The sequence below is a fragment of the Cotesia typhae genome, unplaced genomic scaffold (assembly GCF_013202065.1).
Source record: "Cotesia typhae breed Kobodo isofemale line unplaced genomic scaffold, CoteBio_Ctyphae scaffold_152, whole genome shotgun sequence".
Lineage (NCBI taxonomy): Eukaryota > Metazoa > Arthropoda > Insecta > Hymenoptera > Braconidae > Cotesia > Cotesia typhae.
In genome coordinates, this window is record NW_027423776.1 from 8,224,635 (window position 1) to 8,247,347 (window position 22,713).

General features: G+C 29.6%; 1 protein-coding gene across 10 annotated transcripts; it reads right to left on the reverse strand.

The window, feature by feature from the left end:
- Positions 1-1,988: 1,988 nt before the first annotated feature.
- Positions 1,989-22,374, reverse strand: Beta-spec (spectrin beta chain). Of its 10 annotated transcripts, XM_074255567.1 has the most exons (13): positions 22,215-22,368; positions 19,730-19,766; positions 15,000-15,189; positions 8,447-14,445; positions 8,089-8,193; positions 6,906-7,048; positions 6,769-6,815; positions 6,242-6,301; positions 5,214-5,315; positions 4,642-4,797; positions 3,972-4,239; positions 3,712-3,894; positions 1,989-2,414 (listed from the first exon to the last, which is right to left on the reverse strand). In XM_074255567.1, exons 3-13 carry the CDS (start codon positions 15,133-15,135, stop codon positions 2,411-2,413), a joined length of 7,203 nt encoding a protein of 2,400 aa, XP_074111668.1. In that variant the 5' UTR covers positions 15,136-15,189; positions 19,730-19,766; positions 22,215-22,368; the 3' UTR covers positions 1,989-2,410. The 10 variants fall into 10 exon arrangements, with proteins under 10 accessions (XP_074111668.1, XP_074111669.1, XP_074111666.1 ...); XM_074255568.1 differs by lacking the exon at positions 19,730-19,766 and having other exon boundaries at positions 4,642-4,788; positions 22,215-22,374; XM_074255565.1 differs by lacking the exon at positions 19,730-19,766 and having other exon boundaries at positions 22,215-22,374.
- Positions 22,375-22,713: the final 339 nt, after the last annotated feature.

Here is a 22,713-nt window from a genome sequence, read left to right on the forward strand (position 1 = left end):
TAATGAATTCAATGATTTATTGTTTTGTGAAATTTGATTAAACTCCTTCTTCTTCTTTTCATTTCTTTGAGATGTAAACATTTGTTTTTCCATTTTTTTTTGTTTCTCTTATTTTTATTTATAATTAAACTTTTTCACTATTTCTTTCGTACGTGCGAAACTTTTATGCACATTGGTAATTGCCACTTCATAAGGCTATGAAGATAATACATTAAAAGCTTGATATAACATATTTGCACAGTTGTAGAAATAAAATTTTATAAAGATAAACTAATTTTAAATAATATAATATCATTTCAGTTATTTTAATCATTCACACAATCATTCTCACTTAATAATAAAAAATTCATTTTTATTTTTGGATATTTTTTTTTCTTTTTCTATTTTTTTTTTTTTTTATTTATTTTTTTTTCTTTTTTAAGGAAGGCCATTCTAAAACGAAAAGAGCAAACTATTTATTTGTTTTACAATTATATATTATTTATATTTATCAATTAATAATATTTATCCTACTTCAATAAAATTTTATTATTTATATTTATGTAAAAAACATAGAGCGATTAGTATGTCGCATTAATTGAAAAAAGATTAAAATAAAATTTCGACATTAAAGCCAATTGTCTTTACACATCTTGTGCATATATATTTTTTATACGTGCAATAAAAGCTTTTTGTTTCTTACAATGTAGAAACGGACGTATTACTCTCATTAACGAGACATTATTAATGTTTTCTTCTATTATTTTTTTGCAAATTGTATTTAGAATTTAATTTTTTAATTAAAACACGTCGTGATGTTTTCAATAAAAATTAATTAAAAAAAAAATGACATCATGTTTCTATACAGCAATAGGAATATATGATTAAGTCTCATTCGCACAATGAAATGTGATTTCAAGACGCATTATATGTGAAAAATAACAAAATAAGCAACAGAAATAAAATATCTAGTGTATTGAAAAATCTTATAATTGTTTTTATATATAGTATGATTTACATTTTCAAAAAATTAAAACACTATCCATCATTCGATAAATATTTTATAAAATGAAAAGTAAAATTTTTAAAACTGTATAATATAATTCTCAAGCTATTTGACGTAAGAAATTGCAGTGTCCGATACGCATGCGTCAAAGCTCGCGTGAGTCACTCAAAGTTTTTTTTTTTTTTTCTATTTATTATTATCGTCATTATTACAAATAATTTTCATCATTTAATTTAAATATTTAAAATCGGATTTGTTCGAAGACAATAATACGAAACAGTCGTAAAGTTCGAGAGAATTATCTAGAGTTTATGAATTTTATTTTTATATAATTTGTATTTTATACCTCGTAATTTCGTATAGGAGAAAAAACTCTTCTTTGTTAATACAATAATCTTTTTTTTTCTTTCAATATTTTATTTTTTCACGTAATATAACATTCTTTAAAAGTTTTTTTTTTTATTATTAGTATTATTGTTATTATTATTAATTAATTATATTTTTTTATTTAATCAATATAATAAAACAATCCCAGGAAAGCGCGAATCTTAAAAAATAAATGGCAGTCATTTCGTAGTTCATACATTGATAAAGAAAGAAACATACAATTAAAATTATTAAAAGTTTCATAAATATCACTCGTTAATTGTACATATATAATTTTTAAAAATATTATTTTTTTTTTCTGTTTGTAAAAATAAACGAGTAAATCGACTATTATAGTCTTACGTCACTATTTTTCATAGCTTGCTTGGAATTTATTGAAAAATTGTGCGCTTTACTAATACATGAGACTTTTAAAGTATTCTTCGAAATAAAATCTTTATGAAAAAATTTCAAATTAACAACATTGATAATAAATTTAAAAAACATTTTTAGATGTTAATAATTAATAATAAATACAAATTGTCAATAATAAAATTTATCAAACACGATAGAAGCCAAATACATATCATTAAAAAATAATATCTTTTGATAAATTGAAAAAAAATTTGTTTTTATAAAAAAAAACAAATTAAATAAATAAAAACAATACTTTAATTGAAAGCCCACTGACCTGGGAAAGTTTAATGTTAGATTACTCTCTTGATTATGGCAATAGCAAGCCGTTTTAAAATATATTATATTTCAAAACGTCAAACACGACAAATTATTAAATATAAATCTGCCGCTTGCCAATATAATTAAAAAAAAAAAAAGTCTCTGTTTATTTAAAATCTGACAATTAAATCACTTATGACTATCTACATAGTCTAATGATTTTTATCTTGTAATTTGTTATTAGCGTTGCTTTAACGTAGTAGAGCGACGAAATAGCAGCATCATTTTTATTAAATATCATTTTATTACGAATTTTTCTCCTTAATTACTTTTTCTCTGTATAATAGCCCAAACTCTTTCTTGTTAATATGTTACCGCTCCAGTTTAGCTGAAAAAAAAAAAAAATATAGAAATATTAACATATCTATAAATAAATAATTACTGAGTTATTTATTATCATAAATTCTTCTGATCTGAAAAATAATCAATAACTATGTAACGTTGCTGGTATTATTAATGATATCAATGCCTACAAGCTAATACAAAATAAATATATGAAACGATGATAAATGATAAAAAAAAATATAATTAAGTATAACGATGACACAGAGCTAATAATAATGCATGATTAATTCTAAAAAATAAATAATTGAAATAATAAATGACTCATAACATTTTTTTTTTAAATATTCAATCAACAAGCGCCTAATCTCAAATTGATTACTTATTTAGTGCATCAGTATGCTTCATATACCAATAACTATCCTAAAAAAAATAAATAAATATTATTATCAACTTAGTAAATATTTCAATAAGGCATATGAAACACGTGAATGCCTGATTGGACTCTCAAGTTATCCGAAGAATAATTTACGTCATTCCGCATTCACAATTGGAAGAACATTCCTCCCGACATCATCAGTAAACTAAATCACAGGGACACAATTATTTTAAAAACGAATAGGTTTAAAAAAAAATAATTTTAAAAAATAGTAAAAAAAAAAAAATGTAAATTTAAATAGGGAGATGATTTACGTATCGTGCAAAAATATTTACGACGTTTATGAGGAATAATGGTGTGCGACTCACCGCATAAAAATGTTGTTCCAATTGTGTACTGAACTTTTCTTATGATCATGGTATTCGCTTTCTACTTTTTGGCTTTTCTAAAAATATGATAAATGCGATATGATCGAAAAGGGATGCTGAATGATGACCTATTGTCAAATCAACAAGTGTTACAAAATTTAACAATTTAAATATTATGAATTGTTTATTCTTTTAATTCATCAAAATGGAATTTTCATCATAACACCATTACTCATTTGTTAACAATGAATAATAAATAACCAATAATATATCCATTATTCATAGTCGTAATGAATAAATTTTTTTTTGCAACTCTTATTGTCGATGCGAATAAAAAAAATGTTTATTATTTTAAAATGATAGTAGAATAATAAAATAATACTATGCATTTATAATCTAGCGATGAAATGAAGATACAGTGATGAAGGAACTTACAATAGCAGGTGCATTATCATCTTATTTACAATTTTTAATACAGTCATTAATTTATAAAAATAACAATAATAATAAAATGATATACATAAGATTATTAAGACAAAAAAAAAAAAATAAGCCAATGAAAAACAAATTATTTACTAAATTAAAAGCCAACTTACTTCTTTTTAATAGTGAAAAAGCTACGTCGTTTTGTTTCAGCTTGAGTTGGTGCTGGGAGAGTGTGTGCTCTTGATGTACTCGCTCCTGCAGTTCCCTGGGCAGCTTGATTTAATACCGTAACCCATTCGTTCATTTCACTATCATCTTTAGCTTGGAACAAAAAGTCAGCACCTCCTTGCGACCTAGAAATAAATTTTTATAAAATTAATAATTTATTTATTATAAATTATTTTTAGCATAATAAAAGAAAATAACTTACTTGACTCGGAAGACGTGTTTTTTCTTGGTATAATCACTGGCGACAGCGACCGTAGCACCACGAAGATCGAAGGGTGCTTCACCTTTGTAAAGTTGATCTGGAGCTGCCTTGCAAGATTTTTGATCTTTGTATGCCACAAGATTTTGTCCACGGACAACCATATAAATCTTATCCCATGATCGGTTGGTTGCTTTTTTCGTTGTACTTTCCCACTCATGCTTACGCACAAGTGTGCCTTCGAATTCATCGTCACTCGGGCTTCTCTGCTCTGTTTAAATAAATAAATAATTAAAATTTAATTTTTATATTTTATAATAAGCTACTCGTAATATAAAAACTTAAAATAAAAGTATGATTATGATTATGACTGATTTAATCGATACTATAAACTAATTTAATATAGAGTACTTCGGTCGACTGCATCACAGAGTACCTGAAACTGTTTTTAATTTATAAAATTTAATTATAAGTTAAAATAAAATAAATCTGGCTCAAGACATGCTTAATAAAATGTAAGCATTCATTCATGTATTATAAAAGCAAACAGAAAAAATAACGAGCTTAAAAGAGGATGCTTGCTTATTATAACTAAAAAAAAATTATTAATTAAGTAAAATAAGTCGTTGATAATAATCTTGATAATATTCATGGGCAATTATGACAAACTTACCGTGGAAGCTGTGCTCGTCATCACTCACACCGCTACGATCTAAACTCGGTGACTTGGGAGTTTTTTTCCAACGGAAGCTTCTGAATGGTGACTTGCTGCGACTACGTTCCTTTCGTCGCAATGTACCAGGTTCTGAACCAGTTCCACCTTTGGGAGCTTATATTCGGATTACAATTCAATTAACTACTTACTTAATACATAAATGCTTCATTTTGTAATTGTTTATTGTTTAATTTCACCACCGTTCCCATTATTTTTTGTCATCTACTTAAACGTGCTTAAAATTTTAATTTTTTTACGTGTAACATGCACATGCATCAAATAAATATTTATAGCAAGTTTAAAATTGAATTTAGATTTTCTAATTTTATGAAAAATAATTTTGTACTGATAAAAAAAAAAAAAAAATTATTAAGTTTGAAAATTTCGAACTAAAAAAAAATTTGTCAAATGATTTTAAGTATACAATGAATGTGTATTGATGTGATTGTTAAGTGAGTGATTGAATAATTGTACTTGTAATAATTTATTTTCTTAAGTATTTTGAATGTCGGGTTTAAATTGACACTTACTTGTTGGTGTTGATGGGACAGAAGCACGAGATTTGGAAGTTGTTGGAGTAATAGATCGTGTCACATCTCCAGAAGAGAATCGCTGGGGCCTTCGAACATGCACTATACCACACCAATATACAAAATCATGCATTACAGGTTTTGTTTCAAATATTGTATTAAATTAAATACAGTTTTTTATATAAATAATTAATTCTAACTATAATTTACTGATATAATATTAAAAAATGAAAAATAACAAGCAACTACAAAAACATGCAAGCTTACATTTTATTTAAGAGAAAAACATGCAAAAAAATTATAAATAGATAAGGGATATTTCTACTGTTTAATTAATGCAGAAAAAAAATATTTTTCAAGCCAGATGTGCAATTTTCAGAAAAGTAATTACTGAACGATATTGTGCTTAAATTAAAAATTAGTTAAATATACTAAGTTAATAATAATTGTAATTATAAATTAATTAGCCATTAAAATATGAACATATTGGTTCCGCCACCTGTGGATAAAAATGTTAAGGCACACAAAAAAGCATGTATATTAATAAATTATTAGTTAATAATTTTAAAAATGTACATTTTTAAAAATTATTAAAAAAAAAAAAAAAATTTCCAAAGTACATGTCTGAATTAGCCATCTCTTGACTTTATTAGAATTTTTAATTCTACCTCATAAGTTATCGATAAAAAAACAATCAAATTAATAATAACGATAATAGTATCACTAATTGAACATATACTTTGATAAATTTAATTAAATGATAATTAACTAATATGATATGTGATATGATTTGTTGAAAAAAAAATAACCCAAAAATATCTTAAGTTAAAACAAATAAAAATTGGTGATTGTCAGTAAATGGTGGTATCAGTGAATGGTTCAACATATAAGGTGTCGAGTGATTTAAAAAAAAAATAAAAATTTCTAGACTACTTATATTAAAATTGTTGAATAAAAAATAATAATGAAAAAAAAAAAAAAAAAAACTGGATATGAATTTTTTTTTAAGTATTCTACCGAACACTCACCTTCCTTGGGTTTTTCTTGGGATTGCGGTGTTCGTGTAGAAGAAGCCTTGCGCGGTGCCACTGCGGTTTGTGCATTCCGTGCCGCATTTTATAGGAAAATAGGTATTATTTAAGGAATTCAAGGACAAAGGATTAAGAATAGGAGAATTTTATTGAGAATTTAAGGATCGAGAAAAGGTAAGTGGCAAAAATAAACGTGCTTGTTAGCGATATTCATGCTTCAACGCGAGTTTTTTTTCTTTTTATATTTTTTAAATATACTTTCATGATTTATACTTCAGAATAATTCTTTTGTAGACACGACGACTAATCGATATTCTGTTTGACTTCTACTTTGCAATTTATATCAAGTTATTCCATTAATTAATTCCCTCATCGTATGATAGTCAGATTAAATATTTGAATATTATTTAAAATAATCTTTTTTGTTATATAAAAAGTTATTTCGCGAAATACCCAGACGTGCATTTAAATCAATAATACGGACAATTTTTTCATTATTAAAATTTTATTTAAAAAATTCTTACCATCATCATCGCCACGGTCACCGCTAGTCACACCATCGGCTTCAACCCTGTGAAAAAAATTAAAATTTGATAAGCTTAATCTTGATATATTTATATAATACCGCTGTAAAATTAATTAATAAGAAAATTCAAATTACCGTTCACTCGTTGGTTCATCAGGACTAGTAACAGGTGTTGTTTTAGCTAATCGCGCTGCCTCGGCTGCTGCAGCTTCTTCTTTTTTACGTCTCTCCTCCTCTTCTCGCTCTTGTTCTCGTCTCTTCAATTCTTTCAACTCAAACTATAAAACGAAATAATTGATCAATTATAGTCATCAGAAGTTATTTTTAAATTTAATACACCTTGCAAACAAACAAAAGCGATGTTTAAAAGCATAGCCAGCTTACCTCATACTAATTAATGTTGTAGTTTCATTTTAAGGATTAGAAAAAAAAAAAAAAGGAAATTACGAAGAAAAAATTTTAATTGACAAAAATTAGAAATTAAAATTATTTCTTTTTTTTTTAAAATCTAAAATAAACAAGAATTTAAAATAATTTTAGAACCCGTCCATTTTTTTAAACATCGGATTACCGTATTCAGAAATTTTATTTGGCGAATGAATTGCTACTTCATCAAAAACAAAATCGTTACTTAAATTATCTAGATTTTTAATAGAACTTGAAGAACTACCGCTGTATGATCTAATAGAATTATTGTTACTTTTTACCCAATTAGAATCCCATAAAAATGATTTAGGTCGTACGAATTTTTTTTTATTTTTATTAGAAACTTCTTCAGATTTAGATAACTGAGGATAAATAATTTTAGTCCCCGTGGACGTGTATTCACGTTTATATCTATTCACTGGTGAATAAAAACGATCTGAATTAAAGATGATGTCATGTACAATACTAGTTAAAGAACGATTTCGTTTCTTCGTAATGGTGAATGCAGGTTTTACGGGTATGGATGTGGTAGTAGTTAAAATAATAGGATATTCATCAGGAGGAATAAAAGTGAGCCTGTGTTCAAGTTCCGCCATTGGCATGCCCAATAAGAAGTCACTACAGTACACCATCTCAGGCTAAGAATAACCCATTAAACATGATTCCAAAACACATACAACGATTAAAATAGTGATGGTCAGTGTTAAAAGCATATTTATCTTGAAATTGAGATAATATTTCATAATATCATGCATTGTCACAGACAAAATTAATTAATGTTATTCATTTTTTACGTCAATTAATCAAATACAGTGAATACTAAATACTTTGTGCTGAAGTACTAATTGTTAATGAGTCATGCAGCATACAATAATTTGTTTAAATAACTTACCGTAGTTAAACGTTCCAAGGCACTAAACCTTTCTTCCTGTGCAGCTGCTGATTTTTCAAATGCTTCGTGTTTCTTTATTAAATTCTCAACTTCGTCAATCGTGTGCTGTAATAAAATAAAAAAAAAAAAATGGTTAAGTATTAATTAAAGTTCTGATAAATATTTACAAGTTCAACGATTTTAATTTTAACTTTTTTTTTTAAATAGATAAAAAATGAACAATTTAAAAAAAAATGTGATTATTATTTTTCACCTAGATATGGCCAAAAATAGGGTGGACCACACTTGTAAATAATTACTAAAATTCTTATAATTAATTAAATTGCATTAACTTGTTTAGAATAAATAATCAACTTACTCCAAGCTCTTGACTCATAAGGTAAGGTTCCTGGGCAATTAGCCAAGCTTCAGCAACTGCCGCGTCCCTCGCGAATTGATAAACTTCTAAAATAAGTTGCAAATTCTCCCAGCGTTCTTCCCATCGATGTAATAATGCATTCCTATGAGCTGTTAATGCCGATAATTTTTCTTTTATTTGTACACTGGCGTAGTGGTTTCTGGCAAGTAAATCTTTGCCAAGATTTATGCAAGCCAACAAGTTGTCTTCTCTAGTATCAATTTCAGCTTTCAAACTCTGGTGGTTGTTCATCAGTAATTCAACTCCTGATACATCTCGCGGTTTCTCTGAAGTATTCATCTGCCTTACGACGTCATCCATCCAAATCATCAGAGTCCTGACCATATTAAAGAATCTAAATAGATCACCAGTGTCTTCCAGTTTAGCCTTTCTGCCTTCACAAAGAGATTGAAGATTATTCCAAGCTGCAACAACTTCAGCTTCGCGGTTTGTTATCTCGCTAGCTTTATCACCAGCATAGCTAGCTTGTAATTTCGCTGACTCCTCTTGTATCTGCGTAACTTGATTCTGAAGTGTCGATAAATCTTGAATAAAGTTGCCGTGCTTGCGTTGAAGTGCTGATACTGAGCCAGCATCACGTCCAAGCTCATCCGACATGGCATTCTGTTTTTCAAGAATCCTTCCAAGAACGTCCTTGCAGTCGTGGAAGAACTTATGCAGTTCACGACTTGCTGCCAACATTTGTGTACGCGTTTCAATCAACTCCAAAAGATCTTGCCACACTTCATTCAATCCGTCTTTCCATTCAGCAATTGTCGCGGCATCTGAGTGTCCAGTTGCTATTAACGAATCTGCTATTTCGTTAACCGCTGCTACACGTTCAGATCCGATCGCTTCAGTGTCACGAGCAAACTCCTTGAATCTCTCCCACAGCAGCGTAACATGATCGTAGTCCTGGCCAAGTTCTTGACTGCCGGCAACTAGTTCTCTCTCCGCGATCCATTGCTCCAAATCATCAACTTCACGGTTCAACATAAACAATTGAAGCGCCTCGTCTAATTTGGCACGTCTTTCACCAGCAAGATCTTTAAGACCTGCGTAGAGCTTGTCAACTTGAGATTGCTTAACTGCAATTTGATCTGCAAGAGGATGTTGATCATTTATTAACTGTCTGGAGGTTTCTCCTAATTGGCGAATTGTCTCAGCGTAATCTTCGACAGCGTGTTCCAATGATTCGTGTTTCTTCATCAAGTTTTGGGCTGAAATTTCGTCCTTTCCACGATCTTCGACCATCATATAGAGCTCTTGCTCGCTCATCCATGACTCCGCTTCGGTTGAATCGAAGAAATACTGTTGGGCTTTTTCATTTTGAAGGAGATGGTTGTTTCTGTCATTAACAGCTTCCTTGAGCTCACGCCATTTTTCATGAAGCTCTGATATAAGTCTCTGAAATTCAGAAGTTGCTTCATGACCTTCGTCAATTAATTTCTGTCCGTTTCCACAGACAGCATTTATTCTCGGCTCGTGGTTTTCAATTTCCGTGCGAAGTGATTGATTCTTTTTCTTCAACATATGAACATTGAACAGCGAATTACCGTACTCGTTACTTGTTGCCTGAGGCATTTTTTCAGCAATCCAAAGTTTTTCATCCTCAACATCGCGACGGAACTGGAAGGCTTCTTTTTTCTTCTCTAACTGGCGTTGACGATCAATCAACGGTGCCTTAAGCTGTTCGAATCGCTGAGCAACTTTTTCTTTTTTACATTTTATCTCTTCCATCGTCTCATCAGGAACTGTAGTCTGAAGATGTTCTGTCTGTTTGTCAAGCTCAGTAACCTGTCGTGCTTTCACTGCCATTTGTGTTTCAATCATCTGTTGTTTTTGCATAAGAATATTGACAGAAGCAAGATCTGATCCAGTATCTGTACTTTCGATTTGTTTCTCCAATTCATTCATCCATGAGTCGATATCATCGCATGTTTGATGAATAAGTACTTCACGATTCGCGTCAAACAATCTTTTACCTTTATCTTGTGTTGTAGTTTCAAGTTCTTCAAACTGATCAGCCAGTTCATTAACTTTTGGATTGATAATATTTTCAAGTTCAGGTTTCTGTTGAATAAGTTCATTAGCTGCGCGTTGGAGTTGTTCCAAACGATCTTTATTACTCGCTATCTCAGCCATAAATGCCTCATGACGCATCCATTTACTATGAACGGTTTTAGCGCTTCTGTAAGTTTCATCTTGGGCAGTAATGTGTTTCTCTTGTACCCATTCACCGAGTTCTTCGCAATCCTGTAAGAACATTTGCAGTTGCAATTGATCTTTCAATTTCTCCATCAATTGATTAGCCTTATCACGGTTAATACTACGACGCTCGCTAATATTATCTGCCTTCTTTTTAACTTTATCTGAAGCAAAGTGTCCTTCCTCAACCAATCGAGTGGCAAATTGAACAACTGAATTTATTTTCTCGTCGTTTGCATCCATAGTAGTCATAAAAGCTTCGTGTCGTTTTATCATATTTTCCGCTTGCTCGAAATTCGAAGGAGTTTCGTCTTTAGCTAAAACGTGCTCCTGTTGAGATAATAATACCTCGGCTTGTCTGGCATTTTGATCGAACAGCTGGAGACTCAATGAATTTGATAGTAAATTCTGGCGGTTAGCCCACATTTGATGTAACTCTTCCCATCCCATTTTCAGAGCATTCAATCTTTCTCGGAGGAACATATATTGGGTATCACCATCTCCTGCCTCACTGGTTAATCTCTCACCGTACTCCATCATCTTTGTGTAATCATCGATATAATTATCGATTTCTTCCTTGATGTTTTGATGCTGAGTAAGTAATTTTTCTGCATCAGTTAAACTTGTTGGAGTATCCTCGCTAGCAACATCGGTTTGTGTCTTAGTCAACCAGGTTTGGAAGTGATCTAAGTCACGTAAGAATCTGTGAAGATCACCGGCTTCCTCTAATTTAGCATCGCGTTCCTTCAACATATGCGTTAATTGCTCCCAAATAATATGAATTTGAGAAACTCTTTCGCGGATAAGTTCTGCTTCCTCAGGATGATCTTTTTCAATCAACTGCGCTTCTTTTTCAAGAGCGTCTAATTTAGCCTGGATAGCAGCAAGATCACGCTCCATACCACTGAGTCTTCGCTGTAGTGTCATAACACCTGTAAGATCCATTTCCAAGCTGTCTGTCTGTTGGAGAATTCTCTTCTTATCTTCGATCCAAGATACAGTCTCACGACATTCAATATGGAAGGTTTGTACACCGTGAGCAGAGTTCAAAGCTTCACGTTTGTTTTCTGCTTTGTCACGAAGTTCAGCCCACTTCTGATTAAGTTCGTTCTGTCTTACAACAATCTCCTCGGAGTTGGGGTGCTCAACATGAAGAAGCTGACGCGCCAATTGGTTAACAACAGCTACTCGTGATGCATTTGCATTCATTTCTTTCTCAAAACCATCATAACGATGTTTCATTATCTCAACATCTTCAATGTCTTTAGCTGGTACCATTGTATCCAACATACGGTTCTTTTCTCCAATCCATTGTTCTACACCATCGGATTCACTGAAGAGTTTGTAGAGTGACAAAGCATCAAGAAGTCTCTGTTTCCTCAATTTAGCAAGCTCCAAAAGCTCCTTGTAGCGAGAGTCAATCGACGCAAGTCTCTCAAGTACTTCCGGTGACTTAGCATCTTGTTCCCCGAGTAAGCCAGCTTGTTGGTGTAATTGTTCAATAGTTGTAGCGTAATTTTTCAACTCATCGGTAACATCTTTGTGTTTCTTCAACAGGGATTGCACATTCGCTTCATCTCTACCGACATCTTCTGAGGATACAAGTCGAACAGTGTCCAACATCCAAATGTCGATATCATCAGCGTCGGCAAACAATTGATGGTAATCAACAGCTTCTTCAAGACGTTTACGTCTGAATGCTGAGAGATCTAACAAATGATTCCACATTGCCAAAATCTCTTGGAGTCTTTCTTGAATCCTGTCGGATCCAAAATGTTGTTGACGTACCAATTCATCACCTACAGCGGCAACAGACATAAGCTGAGGCTCATGAGATTGAATTTCATTCTCCAACGCCTTGTGCTTGGACAAAAGAAGATTGATAGTCGTAAGATCATGTCCAATGTCACCAGTAGAGACAATTTGTTCTTTCTCCTTGATCCAATTTTCTTCATCAGCCATGTCCCAGTAGAACTGCCAAAGTTTCCGAGACTCTTCAAGTCGAGCACGACGTTCAACTGCCAAACGCACCAGCTCTGAGTACGCATCCTCAAGCTGTTGAACACGTTCAACAATAATAGCGGGGTCGCAGGGACGATAACCTTCATCTTGCTCCAAGAATCTTTGACTTTGTTGTACGACAGCCTTAACTCGTTCACCGAGAACGTTAATGTCCGCTTCAACTAATGAGTGTTTCTGCAAGAGATCTTCTACTCCCATCAAATGCTTTCCATAGTCGTCTGTCAAAAGACGTTGCTTAAGTTCTTCCATACTATCAAGAATATAAAGCATTTCCTGGAAGTTTTGCTGAAGCTGAAGCGACAATTCAAGTCTCATACGTCTAGCACGCAATAACTCCAAAAGATAATTCCATAAACGTAATACATTGACTTTACGTTCATTTATCTTAAGAATATCGTGGTAATTTTCAGCTTCAAGCTCTTGCGAAACTGCCATAACAGCTTGTACACGTTCTTCATAAGCAAAGATATCAGTCTCAATGGCTTCGTGTTTTTTAGCAGCAGCTTCGACCGCAGCAAGATCAAAACCAAAATTATCCTGAGAAACTAGTCTCTGATTCTCAGATAACCAAGTCTCTCTCATACTTGCTTTTCTATTAAATCTCGCGGCAAGTTGCTCTAATTTTTCTTGGCGTATCAATTCTTCTCTAAGAGCAAGCTCACGCTCATGTTCAGCTTTCTCCAGTCGTTCCCATGCCTTATTGATATCCGAAATCATTTTACCTTCTTTGGGCGTGTACGGTTTTTGATTGTTAGCCCGCATTTTAGACTGAAGGGTAAACAGCAGCACTTCTAGATTACCTTTCTCGACGAATTTCGGTGGTTTTTCGATGGTTCGGTAGTTTGAAAATTGCGATAGTTGAGATTGAACACCCACGAGTGAATTAGCAAAACGACGATCACCTAAAGCTTCAATAGTACTTTCAATCCACCGTAAAAGATCACTTGTCATGCCTTCGTATTCATTGATCATACGATCGTTCTCCATTGCAATACCAACAACCTTACCAATTCTTTTACCGTGCACTGTTTCTTGCTTCATTTTAGAGAAGTAATGGTAGTATGTAACGACGTAAGTTATGATTGACTTTTCATCAGGATGGTCTACGAATATATCTTCGGCGTCAAGAAGTTTTGTAAGTCCTAATTTATCTTCAGCAACATTGAAAGCATTGTTAAGATTATAGATAGCATTAGATTTTGATAATTTGTCAAAGTGTATTAAATCGGGGCGGTGTTTGTGAATAATAGCATTGAATGCCAATCCATCTCGCCAAGATGTAGTGAAATTTCTCACATTAACATTGTGATAACCAGCGGTTTTCATTTGACACCACAATAATAACGCATCCTTGGCAGATTTAGTTTCTTGATTATCAGTTTCTTCAATCGTAATATCTTGAATTTGAAATCGCAATATAATAGTCCAAATAAGACCAAGAGTAAGACGTGGATTTCCGTCGACAATATCATGTGATCCCATATTTTCCAAATGTACCCGTTGTTCGCGTAAAAATTGTAACGCTTTGTCAACATTTTCCAAACAATGGATTCGCATTTTACCTTTTGTTGGCCGAGGTAATCGTTCTCCTGATAATATTTCTAATAGCTTTATCAACATTTTTCCGTCTCGAAGATCTACATAGAGATCGCCAATTCGACTCGAGCAGCGTACTAAATGTGAATTCACCCATTTTTGAAAAGTTTTCTTTTGTACTGACTCACGTTCACCTAAACGAAAAAAAAAAAAAAAAAAAAAAAAAAAAAAAATATTACTGAATAAAATAATATAAAAAAATTTTCAAAACTAAAAAAAATTAACGATAGCAATAAAAAGTTTTAAATATAAATTTACAACACTGATTTTTATAGCAAAAAAAAATATACAAGAGTTACCCCGTAAATCTAGAACTACTTTATCATAATAATCTTCAAGTGAATCACTTATAGATAATCTTTGGGTCATATTGATTGGAAAAGTCTAAATAATATATAATATAAATGAGTGTAAAGTCAATCAAGTCTAGTACATTACTGATTTGCGATATAAGTGCTTAGTTCGACTAGTCGGTTTCGCTATTGATAAGAAATATATCTAAGGATATGGTTTTGCTTATTTCCTACACGACAAAATATTTTTTGTACATATGTGTATATAAATAGAATTTGTATATCTTAAACTTTGTACGTTACACTCATGTAATATAATTATATATGTATTATTAAATAATACATTTAATCAGATAGAAATATACATGGATATAAATATAAATGTAAATACACACCAGCTAAGGCCTTGATTCGTGATCGTTCGAATAATCTCGAGCTTGAGTTTCCTCCGTCGTATTCGTACTCGTCGACAATCTCTTGCTGAAGCGTTGGGTCCCACCCTGAACGCACCACGGAGATGTCGGTCGTCATTTTGCCAATTGGACCAACAGCTCACTTTTATTGAACCCTTCTCTAAAGGGCCTCCTAAAAAATAAAAAATTTATTTCATTAATTATTTTGTCACAAAAAACATTTTTAAATTTTCTTCTTTTAATGTTATTTAAAAATATTTTAATTCCAAGAATTATTAACAACTCAATTACGAGCGTAAATTTTCTTACACAATAAAATCATGAATTTTTTATCTTGATTAAATACTAAAGATATTTAAATCAAATCTATAACTTACAAAAATTTATAATTCATAAACTTGCACTTAAAATAGCTCAATTTAATCAATTTATAATTTTTTTATTTCAATTATCTCAAGTGTAAGTATAATAATAATAATAATAATAATAATAATAATAATAATAATAATAATAATAATAATAATAATAATAATAATAATAATAATAATAATGATAATGATAATGATAATAATATTTATTATTATCGCACAAAACAGGGCGATGTCAGCGAATATTGAATGTATGTGTAAAGATATTTAGCAGTGTAGGCTCTTAAATAAAAGCATCATCATCAACCATACGATGGGATTACGTCACTCGGATGATATCGCAACCACAAAATATATACGCACATACACACACGCACACACCTAAACATATATATATATATAATTTTTTTTTCTCTACACAACCGGTGCTGGCAATTTAAAATGCTTAGGCATATAGGTGTGCCGTTATATTGTGCTTGACTAAGATAATCGAATACACTACACTAATAAATTCTATTCTACCTGTTCTAGAGGTCGTAAAAATAATATATTTTTCCGCATTTACAATATTTACTTATATATAAACTACCGTAACTGCTTACAAGAATCAATCATCTGTTCTTCATACGAAAAACTTATCTTCAATAAATAATAAACTTTAAAATTTCTGACACGATATCATTAATATTAATTATCATAAAATAAATACACAACGAGGCATCAGTTCTTATAAAATATTACAGTAGTTTCTTTACTAATCTCTGAATAGGCACTAGTGTATTTTACTCATCATCGTTTTCTTATACCTCTTGCCATCAAGTGACTGAGTCGTAATTTTATAAAAGCCAAAGACGATATTTCTTCAAGGAAAAACGGCTTTTTTTTTTTACTACACTAAAATGGAGAGAAACGTAAAGTGACCTCACATACTGGCTTACACTATTTTTCAAATTTTACTGAGTTTATTTTTAAATACTAATTTATAAATTATTTTAGTATCAATTATAATCCTAATCATTTTATACATTTGCAAACAATAATAATCCCTAAAAAAAAATCTTAAATCTTGATTGATATAACTTTTAATCTGATATGACAATTGTATTAACTGATGATTTATACATCAAATAATTCTTTTATTAAAAAATCCTTAACATCAAATAGTTCAGTGAAAATAAAATTAAAAGTTATTTATTAGACTAGTTTATTTAAATTAAATCATTTTTAATTTCATTACGTAACACTTAGTAATGAATCTTTTGAAAATGTGGACTGTAAATGTTTATAACTATTAATCTAGGTCACATAGTAATGACGTTTGCACAAAAGTAATATCATCCATATGAGTACAAACATTAAAAATATTTTTCTACTCTTTATCTCAGATATTATTCGTTTTCTATTATCAGCTTGCAGCTATTAAACATTCGCAAATGTCACACCCATACTCACTTACTATTTTCGATATTCGATTATCGCAAAAAAAAAAAAAATATATATATATAGTCAAGGTTTAACTGACAATATTTAATTATTGATCCATTATTTTAAGTTATTTACCAAGTAATTAAGAAGAAAAAATAATTACTTTAACTGGGAATGAAAATTAAGTTAAGCGACATCTAAAAATTTGTAAAATTTTTTTTTATTAAAAAATTATTACAAAAAAATTTCATTTAAAAATAACTTGAAAAACTGGAAGTGCAATTTTTTAAAAATATTTTTTTTTCTGATTTAATTATTGGGGAAGGTTTTTTTTTTTTTTTTTTTTTTTTTTTTTTTTTTTTTTTATTGTAATGACTTATTAAAAAAAAAAAATCTTTGACTCAATAACAGAGATTAGAGAAAAAAATGAATTATTTGGAATTTAACAAAGGGTCAAGTGTATTCAGATGAATGAATGAAGTAGCCTTCTGATAAATATAGTCAGTCAGTTACATTATTGTGAGTATAATTGAATTTAAAGCAATTATGTAAGTGGCGTCATACTTAATGGAGCAAACTTTGTATTACGGACCAAGAATTTAAAATTTAGCACACACGACTAGATGTAACTCTCAGATCAGTTCATGACCATAGTACTCGATTACGATGTACAGTCTAGCCGCAGCTCATTATGTTGCAAGATGATGATAGTCGGTAAACGCGAAGACACGCCCGGGAGGGCGTAACGGAATGAATCACGATGTGAATGACACTAGACCGTAATCGAAGAAATAAAGGTTAAGTTTACTGACTGTCTAGTTTTCTTTCCGACAAATTGTACTTTTATATCTATCGGTCTATTACTTTACTTTCTATCTCATATATTACCGTTACGTCATTCTGATATCACATCAGCTTAAATTAAGACGAAACTCTTACTTATTTTATTATTTAATTTAATAAATCCGATACTTTACTTCGAATTTAATTAATCAAGATTTAATTTAATTTCTCTTAAAGAAGAAAAATAGTCATCAAGAAATTGTCGTTTAGAATTTACGTTAAAAAAATGATAAATAAAATTTATTACATAGTTAATAGGTCGATCATTTAAAATCATTAAAATAGATATAACGGTTACAGTTCAAACAATGGTCTTGCTTTTAAGAAAACAGCTTTAAAAGAAACCTCGTAAAAAAGTAAGAAATTCTCAAGTAACGCTTCATAGTTATAAAGTAAAAAATAATTAAATTACTCAATTATATGTTCGTAGAAGTAATATTTTACAGAGAATAATAAATATTTTTAATAAAAAAGATAAAAAAAGTAATTAAATAAATAAGATTAATTAAATTTATCAATCTAAGCTGTGTAAATAATTACTTTTTATCATTACTTATCATTAAGCTATCAAAAAATAAATAATTTTTGATAGTTTATATTATTTTTAAAAATTGTGATACTGAAGTTAGCTGACATCTGTCAATTTTTTAAATTTTTATAATAAATCAATAACAATAGTGAAGATGTTTTTAAAAATTTCACTAATTATTTTTTTTTTAATTTTAACACGTGAAATGTTTTTATTAAATTTTTTTCACAATAATTTTATTGCATTTCAATTATAAAAAAATTTTTAACATCTATCAGCTTCAGTTTCATAAAAAATTACTATCTTCATTTGCAATATTTTCAAATGTTTCAATTAAAAATATATTAAGCAGCAAAGCAATGAGCTGTTTTGATCTAGAATACTTTCTTCTTATAAATACAAAAGTTTATCTAAAATAATTAAAATTCACTAGCTTCTCGCTGCTCGAGGCAAGAGTAAATCAATGAAGAAAGAAAAAATATTTTTTTACTGAATCAAAAGAAAAATAACGAAGTAAAAAACCACTTGTTCTTATACATTCTTACTTCTTTTCACTCTCTATCTTCCCCTAAGGTACCAAGGTGAGACGAGACACATACACATACATACACACAAAGTATGACTATTGATTTTCCGATGCAGTCGACGCGGCACCGGGTACTTATGTGTTTCACTGTATGTATACTAATACCACCAATACTATATACTACATATCACCACTTTGTTAATACTGACAAGTAGATTTTTTTGTCACATCATTCATACATACGTACACCTGTACCACGTATTTTAGTCCCAATAGAACTCAAGATACAGCGTAATACATGCGATAGACTAAAACGCCGACCACAACTGGTTTTGCTCAACTCAATACCAAATCTCAATAGTCAAGTAAGGTAATGAAAGGAAGACAGTAGTAACTCAAACAAATACATAAAATAACCCGTCTTCAGGGTCATTGACCGGCAATACTTTCTCTGATGTAAATAAAAGATGCAGTATCCAAGATTAAAAGCAAGTACGAGACAAAAAAAGAGAAGAATTTATAAAATTAATGTAATGATGACGACGATAATGATGATGATGATGATGATGAATAGGCAAGAGAGTCACGAATAAACGACTAAGGGTCAATCTCAAGTATTCAGGTTGACCTTCTTGGCTCTACTCTGTCGACGCCCTCGATTATAAATTTTTTTTGTACATATTGGATATTGTACATATTTTATTGAAGATAACTTTGATCAAAGTGAAGAAGATAAATGTAAAATAAAAAATTCTCGTGAATTTGAATGACTTCTGTGATTTAAAGAGTCACTCGCTACCAGACAGTTGTTATATTGTTCTGAAGCGAAAAAATGAATATATTAATGATAATGAGAAAAACAATACAAAGAATAAGTACCAACGGATGATTAACTATAATGTGGTGATTCTAACCCAACACGGGACTACGTCACGTCCGCATTTACGTTAATTTACGGTCGACTGATCTGGTCTGTTTCGTCCGTTTCGTCATTTACTTGAAGTGGAATTATGTATAGTACCTTCTTACTCCGGAAGCGATGACAAAAAATAAACCAACTGCAATTAAAAAAATAAATAATTAGATCTTTTGTTAATTTTGATGAATTAATATTTTTTTTTAGTAATATTATTACTTTAAAAGCAAGATTGTTAATCTATTGACGTAATTAATCAACAGGATCTGAGATAATACGTGTAATGAATAAAGGGGATTGAAGAAAATAAAGTAGGGCAGAAAACAAAAAGGGTGCGTGGTCATCTAAGCACACGGTACATAATAAGCTTGTATAATTGTATCGTGTTAGCGTTCACTAGTATAGCTGACAAGTAAAGTAACGTTAAAGAACATAACATATAAAGAGTCGATGAGGAAAAGTGGAACGAGTTTACGTACCCGTGAAAAATATGGAGAATTATAATACAAAGCATGGAGAAAATTTTTAAAATATAGAATTAATATAAATTTATAAGTAAGGTGTGGTTTGTGAAACGTTATACTATTTATATTTGAACGATACATTTTTAATGAATATACTTGTTGTAATAAATATTGTTATTGTTATAGGTAATAATATAATTATATAAAAAGGCGCGAAAAATATTATGTTTACTAAGTATAATAAACAGATACGGAAAACCCTAAAGTTCTAAATATAAAATAAACTTTTCCTTCTTTACTTATTTTTATACGCTCTTTCGTAAACTTTTTCATTTTGGAATACATTAAAATACAATGGAATGCTTTACCAAAGCAGTAATTTTATCCAATCGCTCACTGAAATTTTTTCGATAATTAATATTATATTTTAAATACTTTTTTTTAGTTCATACAAGATAACATTTGATGATTATTTCTCAACATCGAATAATTCTAAGATAATTTAAAATAATACATGTAATTAAAATATATTTTATGAGATAATTATTATCTTGAATAACAATATACAGTTTTCTTAAAATATTAAATTTCAAACGAGTATTGTATTGAAATAGTACTCCATTATTTCAAGATTCAAAATAACTGGTTTTTTAAAAAACAGAATTGCAGAAAAAAAAATAACTTATGTTTACGATGCTGACAGATGATATATCGAGATGGAATAAAAATTCGATTCAATTAGAATATAACTTACAAAACAAAATGTAAAAAAGTCGATGACTTGTTCATCTGACCGTTTAATTAATTATTCATTAATTCCGATCGTGGAACATCCACGGTGACACGTACACGTATACATAAAATGTGTCGTAATAGTAAACAATTTGTCTTTATATTCCCTTGGGTATGTTTAAATATTTTAGTCACTAATAATCTAGATAAAAGTTAGAAAAATAAGTTTGATGCGTCGTAGATAAAAAAAAAAATAATAAATATCGGTAAATAAAAAGTTAAATTTAATTTAGCAGATATTTATTAAATTTTAATAATTTTTTTAACAACCAAATTATGGTAAAAAAAAAAGAAAAAAAATTGACATGTAAAAATTAAAAAAAAAAAAAAATTAAAAATGCAATTTTTTAGAAATTATTTTTCGGAACAAATTTGTTTGTTAAAAAAAATTATATTATAAAAAATTAAATTTAATTATACAAATATTTGTATAATACTCAGGGAAATTATGATAATACCCATAGAAAAAAAATCAATTAAACGGAACTAATATAAATATTTTAATCGTGAATAATATCTATTAATGGATCTAAGTATTGGTATCAGTAAGGTAGTTATTATTGTATCATCTATAATAATAACTTGACGACAATTATGCTGTTGCGAGATAAATTTGTTTTAAATATCAAGTTCAATCTAAGTTTGTCATGACATACTATTTAATTCAATGTATTTTTTCACGATCATTAATTTTTTATTTACAATTAAATCAAAACAAGTTGAATTTTTATAAACATCACAAATTAAATTAAAATTTAGTTTCTCTTGAAATTATTAATTAAACTAAATCATAAAAGGTTAAAAAAATAATCTAATAGTAATAGAACTATTCAAAAACTGATGAATTAGGTCACCGGTGGACAGACAGGTTGTCTTGACAAGTAGTCAATCAAAATGTTATGTTAAAACTAATCTTATTAATGAATTAATCCTGAGAGAACAGGTCTATTGATGCTATTAAATCTCATATTCTCTCGGCCTTGATAGTAAGATGAACAATATCATAAAAATATCTGTAAATCTTTACTATCAATATATTTATCTCCAAAAACCAAACGGACACTTTTCATCTTCAATAATAGTGATTCTAAAATAAAATAAATTTTTATTGTAATAATTGATAATTAATGTAAATTAGAGAAAGTATTTTTTAAGTAAAATAGCGGTGAGTAATTAAAAAAAAAAAATAAAGTATTAAAATAATATCGAGTAGACGAGACAACGCCATTTTTACATGGAAATTGCTTCGGCGCTTCCTACCCTTCAGCCAGCTCAACTATAAATTTTATATCTGATGATTATTTATTATTTTTAACTTAAATGTTTAAACTTACCGGGTTAAATTAATACACCGAAAATCCAATTATCACCTGCACTTGCACATAAAACATGCACGTCAATAAACCACGATAAAAACCCAACGTAAGATATATATAATAATAAAACACACACTCTCTTCTCTTCGGCTTTTCCCTACAACCTCTGGCACTCTCGCACTCAACTGAACCGGCGCGCAACTTACTGTAGTATTACGCTACACAAATGCGCATTCAAGAAATAGTTCCCTGTGGAATTGAAATTATAATCTAAGTATTTATTACTTAAGCTTTATGAAATAAACTTACCGGATGAATTATCTAAATCTCTTTATAATATGCGAGTAAATTAATCTGTACGAAAATTTTTACTTGAAAAGAAAATAAAATAGAATTTTATTTATTTTTTATATTTTGTCATGTAAATTAGAGAACGATAAATAAATTATTACTGTGTGTAATAATTTTTATTCATAACAACAAAAAATTAATTATTGATTGTTAATTGTTAATACTT

Coding starts and splice junctions, on each gene's coding strand:
- Beta-spec (XM_074255565.1), bottom strand. CDS start 15,135: ATGACGACCGACATCTCCGTGGTGCGTTCAGGGTGGGACCCAACGCTT. Junction 7,049..8,088: donor CCTTGGAACGTTTAACTACG/GTAAGTTATTTA, acceptor TTCGTTTTATAG/TTTGAGTTGAAAGAATTGAA. Junction 5,316..6,241: donor CCAAGAAAAACCCAAGGAAG/GTGAGTGTTCGG, acceptor GGTGTGGTATAG/TGCATGTTCGAAGGCCCCAG.